Source organism: Fulmarus glacialis, unplaced genomic scaffold, assembly GCF_000690835.1.
Source record: "Fulmarus glacialis isolate BGI_N327 unplaced genomic scaffold, ASM69083v1 scaffold1324, whole genome shotgun sequence".
NCBI lineage: Eukaryota > Metazoa > Chordata > Aves > Procellariiformes > Procellariidae > Fulmarus > Fulmarus glacialis.
The window spans coordinates 92,042-100,248 of NW_009205860.1; the positions used below are offsets into that span (position 1 = coordinate 92,042).

The 8,207-nt window shown below is 36.9% G+C and overlaps 1 protein-coding gene across 1 annotated transcript in view; it reads right to left on the reverse strand.

The window, feature by feature from the left end:
* Positions 1-6,788, reverse strand: part of AAGAB (alpha- and gamma-adaptin binding protein) — a 13,223-nt gene extending 6,435 nt beyond the window's left edge. Inside the window, exons 1-5 of the mRNA XM_009575535.1 lie at positions 6,782-6,788; positions 6,226-6,416; positions 5,066-5,162; positions 4,185-4,274; positions 1,779-1,862 (exon numbers count right to left, since the gene is read on the reverse strand). Of these exons, the coding sequence (XP_009573830.1) occupies positions 1,779-1,862; positions 4,185-4,274; positions 5,066-5,162; positions 6,226-6,416; positions 6,782-6,788 (469 nt within the window). The remainder of the gene's footprint in view (positions 1-1,778; positions 1,863-4,184; positions 4,275-5,065; positions 5,163-6,225; positions 6,417-6,781) is intronic.
* Positions 6,789-8,207: the final 1,419 nt, after the last annotated feature.

Below are 8,207 nucleotides of genomic sequence, written 5' to 3' on the forward strand. Positions count from 1 at the left end.
TGCTCTGTCTGTAAACTTAAATTCTCATGCAAACACCTGAAGTAAGGCAGCGCTGTAACATTGGCTTTTTGGATGGCTTAACACTTAACAGTGCTATAAGCCTTTACTACTACACGATATCTCATACTCTATGATTGCATAGTTCCTAAATGGCCAGAAGTTCTAGGTAATTCAGTAGAAAAGCTAAAGTTTGATTTACGTGGTGGCCAGTTTCCAGGATCAGGAGGAAGTTGAAAACAAAAGATACATTACAGGTTGTAAAAAGTTTTATTTTAAGTAAAATGAGCTCAACAATTTCCCTTTGAAGGCATAGTCAGGCTGCAACAACTTCCAAATATAGTTCACTTCCTGAGGGGTTTGTAGTACCGTGCATCAATGCTGTGTGGTTTCTGTACGGTGGAGATAAAAAATCTGGATTTTCAAGGAGTCTGACCTTTACAGAACACACTAATGATGCATAGGAATTTCCCCCCACGAAGAACTGAGCATGTGACTAAGTTCTGTTCTTCGGTAATGTGGCATCTGTCAAATGCAGGAAATACACTGTTAAGAAAAATGTTTTCGCACTAGTGAGATAACTTTACACCATCTCAAATGACTACCTATTTCTCTACAATGGCGAAATTAAGTTAGAACCAACCTTAACTTCATTCTGATGTGGTATGAGAAATACTCAAAAGGCTACCTTAAAAAAAAATTTAAAAAGATTATTGGTTTAATAGTTCTCATCCTAGTTCTACTGAGTCCCAGTAATCATCCTGCAGTTACAGGAACTACCAGAAGCCTCTCGGCACTTGAAATCATTACACAGTTAAAAGACATAGGAAGGAAAAAGCCGCAACAGTGGAAAATTGTACCTCAGGGAGCAGACAGACATTGGAAGGTTGCTAGTGGGATGAGACTTTGCAAAATAAGAAATGTAAGGCCAAGCACTCCCCAAGAGTTTAATCTTCTACATTTCCTGCAACAGCTTGTGTTATTAGAATGGTAATTAAAGGTTTTCAAGTAAATGGAAGTATCTACACTTGCAATAACTCTGGGCTAGGCACAGCACTTCCTTCTCTAATGAGTCTAATCCTAAAGTGATTTTTCCAAATTTCTAACTCTACCTGATAATCAGTTATCTGCAGGAAATTATCTGGGGTTGCCTGTTTTTTGCACTGTTTTCAATAAATTCTGTGGTTTCCATGTACTCAAGAGGCGTTTTCTGCAGGGAAGACAGTCCTTCTTGCAAGGCACTTAGTATGTCCTTCAACAGACATTTGAAATTACTTCTTTGCCAAATCTCATCTCTGCGCTTGCTATTCTCATCCCTGTTTCAAATATTTTTTCAAAAAACTATAACAAATTTGGAATTTAACACTTCTTCTACACGAAACCATCGATTTTTAGACCAAGCTGATAATGACTAGCTATTTGCTGTTAGAGTTTGGTGGAACAAGTTTTCATTTTTCATTGAAATTTGAAGAGTTAGTGGAATATTTAACTCAAGTTATTGGTAGAGAGCAAGTCAAAGTACAGAGGGAACAGGAACAGACGCTGAAACAGGAATAAATCTCACCCATTGCCTGTAAGTTTCTCTGTGCATCAAGGGACAGTGAAAGCAATACCTGAAACCCCACTATTCCATGTAAAAGGTTGAAGAGTGCTCTAGTTCTCTTTATACTGATGCAGTGGCAGTAGCACTGTAGGTGCTCAGTTTAAGCTTTTGCTAAAAATACTAAGCCCTCTAGGCCTTGCATTCTCCGGAATTCATATAAAAGGTATGTGTTACATACCGTTCTTCATGACTACGTTGGACCACACGTTGGCATTCAAAGCTTGTACAATTCGTTTCACTCCAGTGGACTCTGGAAAGTCATCTAAACCAAAAGACAAAGACATTGCACTCCTAACAATTAGATCAAAAAACATTACATGCCTGAAAGTAAAAAGGTGTGTGTCTGAATGCCTGTCCTATCTTACTGCAATCAATATAAATTACTACTTTTGTTAGGAAACACAGATTTCTTGCCTTTGCTCCATGAGAGGCCAAACAAATTTAAATTAATGCCTCACTTCTTGGGCTAGACTTCCAGGTATTATGAACTGTGAGCTCTCAGCCTTTTGTAGAGAGATCTAAATTCTGAGTGGTTTTCTTAAATATTTAGCATGAGGCCTACATTGTTAAATAACATACAAGTAAATTTAATAATAATAGACAATTTTTAAGTTGCTCTTAAAAGCAAGGCATCTTTTACCCCAAGATCTTTTAAAATGCTGTATGGCATAAAAATAGATGCTAGAATTATTTTACCCTCCTTTAGAAAGTAAAGAACTTCAGGCAACCATTTAAAAAAGGTGCAAAGCTTGTTAAAAATGAAAATGATCATTGTAAAGCTATTTCCACAACAGCTAACTCCAAATGTTCCAGTAATCCTGTGAATTACAATAACTTGAAAGACTAGGGAAAGCATTATTTGGACTTCAACTTATTTACTGAATAGATCTGACACCACTTTGTATGAAGTCAGTTTTCCCATTTCCTCAGTTTAGTCAGCTTCCCATGTTTGTGCAGGTCTCACAAAGCAATAGGGGAAAAAAAACCAAACCCTTTGGATACAAAAATGTGATTGCTTAAAAATCAAACTCTTCTAGGATGACTCGGGGACAGATGTAGTAATTGAAACTGCCTTTAAAAATAATTTAAAGCTGTCTATGACCCTTTAGATCAAATATTTTGCCCTCTAGACATTGCTGTTTGGTTTTGTGTCAGAGTCATTATCAATAGCGTCAGTTTAGAGTTCTTGTCCTTACTGCACAACTGACTGTGTCGTCATAGCAAGAGCTCCAGTTTGTTTGTGATGAACTGCCAGAAATGTCATAACTTTTAAACAGATATTGGCCCAGTATGTTTACTGCAACCATTTTATCTTTTGTAATTCATACAGCATGTTTATGGGGTAAATACGTTAGCCAGTAGAGTACATTTCCTCCTATGCATAAGTCACAGTGAATCAATTACCATATTAAAAATCCAGGAAAGAACATGTATCTTAATACTCCAAAGATTAACATCCTAAGTTGTTATTATCCCCATTACTTATATTATTTAAATAGTAAACGGCTTGTTCTTTAGAACAACTACTCAATAGAAAAAAAACTTGACTTAATGTTACTAGTATTTCCTTTTAAAGCACTTCATAAGAAAACTTTAGTCTAAGGTTTCTATAAATCAGAAGTATGCATATCCCTCCCTCCCTGACTAACGAAGTGCCAAAAAGAAATGTATCTTTAAAGACAAGGCGGGGGAGAAGGGGTGATCTTAGCTACTCAAGATACAATTTTTATCTAGGCCTTTAAAGGGGGGAAGGGGCAGGACTTGCATTCTAGTTTAGGCCTTTAGACTAAATTATTTTTGGTGACAGCTATGTACTATGTGAACCTGAAATAGAGCAAATGTTAGTGACTAATTCCACTCAAGCCTGGAAATGGAGTCAGTTATCTCATTTTGGCTCTGTAGAGGTAAGATGTAAATACTTTTTTGTATCACTGAAATGAGGAGATAAGGCTGATGCTGATAAGGCTGTCAGGAAGTGCATAGTCACTTTTCAAGCGAACATCACACTTTTGACTTTGCTTGATGGGTTTTTTCAAGTTATAAACGTATGGTCAGCCAGTGATTTTGAAACTGGTTTATTTCCTGTGTAACAGTACGTGCAATTCTAAAATGTTTTTAACAATCTCCCCTTTTCAGCCTATCATGTCACCGTTTGAATAATGGTTATCTTCTCTTGGTATGCACGATAATTTTAAACGTCTTTTTTAAAAAGACAAAGAATTTTCCTGCCCTTGTGCATCTCTCTGGTTCTTGTTTTTTTAGATTTATTTCCGAAGCGGGGTATAAATGCTTCTAATCTATCCATACAGTCCTAGGATTAGTGCCAGAAAAAGGAGCAGATATTATTTTTATGTAGGTGCTACATAAACAGCAGTTGTATTTGGGAGGAGACAAACTGAATTTCTTGGAGGAAATAACCTCCTCCTCCTGACCTTTTATAGCTGAGACTAAGCCTCACCAACTGGGAGCATTCCATGCTGTAATCATGTAGCACATATATAAAGTTATGCCCCTTGCAATTGTTTAGAAGATATTTTGGTGTGCTTTTTCATTTGAAAAATTGTAACAGAAGTAGCAGTCCTACCATCTTCATCAGGCAGTTCCTCAGGGCTAAGTTCTACCAGTTCAAAGCCGTGCTTGATGCACCATTCTTGAGCTTTCTGTCTGTTAACACCTAAAGTTGGGAAACAAAAATGCTGAATTACACATTTGAGACTAATATCAGCAGCTGAATCTTTAGCTACATTTTATTCCCTCAAAGTTGTTTGCTTATTCTGGATTGTATGGGGAAAAAGTATATAGTAGCTGGTGTGGGTCCTCCATTCACTTTGAATTTCATTCCTAAAATTCCAGAGTTAAACAAACTCCTCCTTTAAATTGTTTTTTTTCAAATACCATAAAATCAAATGGTTTTGCAGTGGGTACTCAAAGGGAAATGTAAGTGAAGTGCCACAGTGAATGAAGACTTCTATTAACTCTAGGTTTGAATCTGAATTAAGTTGCAGGGACATATCTGCACCTTACAACTTCCTGTTGTATTGCGTATACTAATCTAGAACCAAAGCAAACGTGTATTTAATGTCCAAATTAAGTCAAAAAAGATGAACGTACTTTCCACTGTAGTTAAGCAACCAATGGTCATCCTCATTCTTCACCAGAGAGGATCGTGCACATCCACTAATACAAATGCCTTTTTAGTTACCTTGCAATGCTTGCTGGTATGCTAGGAATGGGATACACGGAGCTCATTTTAAGGAAGCTTGTAAAATTCTGATTCGGTTTTAACCACAACTAGCTTAAGACTCTTCTGTTCCTGGTTGCGAGAGTAACCTGGCTCTTCTCAATTAAATCTCAAGCCCAGTCTTGCGCATTTTGAGAAAAAACTGCGTTGATTTAACTAGAAAATAAATTATTAGGCAAGGTTAGTAACTCTAAGTCAGTTTGGAACTTCTTTGGATTTCATACCATTTTCAGATACTCTGTTACAAACCAGGATCATCACTTCTGGTAACCACTCTTCTGTCAGGGGAAGCCATTCAGAGACACTATCAAGTCCAGATTTCTAAAGGGGGAAAAAAAAAGTTCTTTGGAATACATCCTCAAATACTTCAGTTTTTAAACTAGTTTTAAATCATTAATTACATGTAGATGAGGCGCTTAGGGACATGGTTTAGTGGGCACGGTGGTGTTGAGTTGGGTTGATGGTTGGACCCGATCTTAGAGGTCTTTTCCAACTTTTATGATTCTATTAGAATAAAAGCAATGAAGTAAGGAAATATGCTGGGTTGCATATCAAGTATGTTTAAGGCACTTACGTTCTAATCTAAGAAGTTGACTTATACACAACTTCCTTCTGATTCTTGACTGGCCTTACAGATGAGTTAATCCTACTGCCTTGGACCTCCCTTTCATGTTTAATATTAATTATGCAATCCTAGTGTAGATCAGGAAAGATTTTTACTTCAGGCTAATAATGAATATTTCATTTTAAGCATATCTCAGGTTTAATGTGCAGCTACTCCATCCTCCACACGAAAGTGGATGCTATGGGGACTGGTGAACTACTCTCATTGCTCTAGTTTATTCTGAGAGAGCCCTGAGATGTCTGGTTAAAGGTATCTTTGCAGAATGTGTGGTATGTACCCTTTACCATCTGTGGTAAAAAACAGTTCTTAGAATATTTTTTTTTGTCTCAGAATCTTTCTGGCTTTTGCTAAAGCACTGTTTTCACTACTGCCAGCTTAGTAGAAACAATTTTGGGTAAAATGATAGCACTGAATCTTTCGTTTAGCTCCCTCATTCTTGGCTATCTTAAAGCAGCCTTTCTGAACTAGCATCAGCTAGGAGTAAAGTTGGAGGTGGTGGGCTGGAGGAGGATTTGCCTAACTTAGTGGTGTATTTGCATCCTGAAAACCTCTCTTCCAGCTGGAGTATAATAGTAAAAGGGAAAGAAACTGCTTCCATTGTTAGCAGGCATAATTTAACATTGATCTACTGACAATTAATAGAATAGCCTAAAAGAAATGGATGGCACAAGATGAAGAGAATGTAATTTGCAGTTATCACTGTGATAAGGCAACTATATCATACAGATAAAGCAATATAATGAAGCAGAAGAGTCTTACTATTGTGCTGTCGAAGTACACAACAAATGCTTGCACAGATTCAGCAATATCTCCAGTAACAAGAAATGTGTTTGGTACTACACAGAGGTGAATATCTGCAGAATAATATTTATTATCTATTGTCCAGGGGTAAAAATTCACTCTTCCACTTGTAGTTGCGCCCACAGTAAGGTCATCTTTTCCTGTGATACCTGCATAAAAGAAAATGAATGAGACAGATGATAAAACCAGCATCAAGATAATATGTCTAGAGAAGCTTGGTACAATACCAATACAGAGCCATCTTTACTTACTATAATAAAAGAGTATATATTTAAGATCTTTAAAAATTCAACCTTAATTTGTTACTCTGTCCTCGAGTTTATTATTTAGCTTTCAAAAGAGTTTTTTCAAAGAGTTTATTATATAGATTTCAAAATAAAATATGGTACAGAAGCTCTTCAGAAAGCAAGCCTTTTTTCCTGGAAATGCCTTTTAAAGTGTTAGCCTCAAACTCACTACCTGTAAACAGGATGTATGGAGAGAATACCTAGACTTTATTACAGCAGAAACAAACCTTGCATGTTCGTTCAGATGTAAAGAACTGTTTGACTGTGACCAAAACCTGAAGGTAACTAATGAGAAAATAACCAAGTTACTACAATTCAGTTGCAATTTCCATTAAATTCCAAGTAGGAGTTCGACAATTAAAATCCAAGGCAGTGCTTTGATAATGTAATGTTAAACACTGCCCTTCATGTGCTGGTAGCAACCTTCACAGCGCACACTCTCATAGCATGACAGCCACCTGGTGGAGTTGAATTATAGTTAGTACCAGAGTACCCCACCCACACCTCACTGGAAGGGGCAGACTATCTTGTTCAAGCTGGACAAACCTATGGACACTTTAAAACACAGGTCAATTATATATAAAATTGACTGAGTTATCTAGAATTTCCTTGGGCATCAGAAGAGTTAAAAAAAAACAAAAACAAAACCAAAACAAACCACCAAAGTATATGAATACTCAAAGATCTTAAGGGTCATATTTTAAAAGTACTGAGACAGTTCCTGGAGGTTGTTCCCCAGATAGTTTGGACATGAATTTGAAATTGTCTGTATCTTATCAATAAAAATGCAGGAAAAACTCATTGCCAAGGTTGCCATAGAAAGGTTCAATGATTTTTGCAACTAACTGCAAAGTCTGAGAAATCTGGTGAATGAGCATGATGCACAGAGCAGCACAAAGGAGAGCCCTAAACCAGAAGGGTTGTTTGCAGCAGTGAGGAGGACGACAACACAGGGAATCTGAGGGCAAAATTTGACCTTGGAAACAGAAACCTGGGAGGGAATCTCCTGTCCAGGTTTCTTAAAAAAAAAAAGCCACATCTATATCTATATTATCTTTTTTCCAGTTTAAGAAAGTTTGACTCTTTAATTTGGATTACATTAGTTTTCAGAGTAATTGGTCTTCAATCAGAAGCTATTCTGTGATAAGACTATCCATGTCACCTTGGGGCCGGGTGATGATGACACTGAGTTAATACCAAACAAACCTTGACTCTGAACTTAGTATTATTATAGCACTACCTTGTTCATATAAATATGGAAGAGACTACCAATACATTTAACCAAAATCAATAATCTTGAAAGATTTTCATTCTTTTATGGCTTTTCAAAATCCCTTTAAAGCAGTATACATCGGTTCTAGTGGTACATAAAAGCTTGTTTTCCCATGCTTATCTCATAAAAACTTGTATATGTGGATCTCTGCTTGCCCTGCAACACTTCATAGTAATACTGCAGTCACTTTCCAGCAGGTATCTCTATCCTGTTTGCATTAGCTGATATTATGCTGTATTGACATGAAGCAAACACCTATGCACTCATCTTCCAGGGAAACGCAAGAATAGCTTTTCAGAAAACCCAATCTTTTCAATTTAGGCTACGCAAATACATCAAGTCTACTCTTCTTAAAAAAAACCTACCCCTCTCTCCCCCCC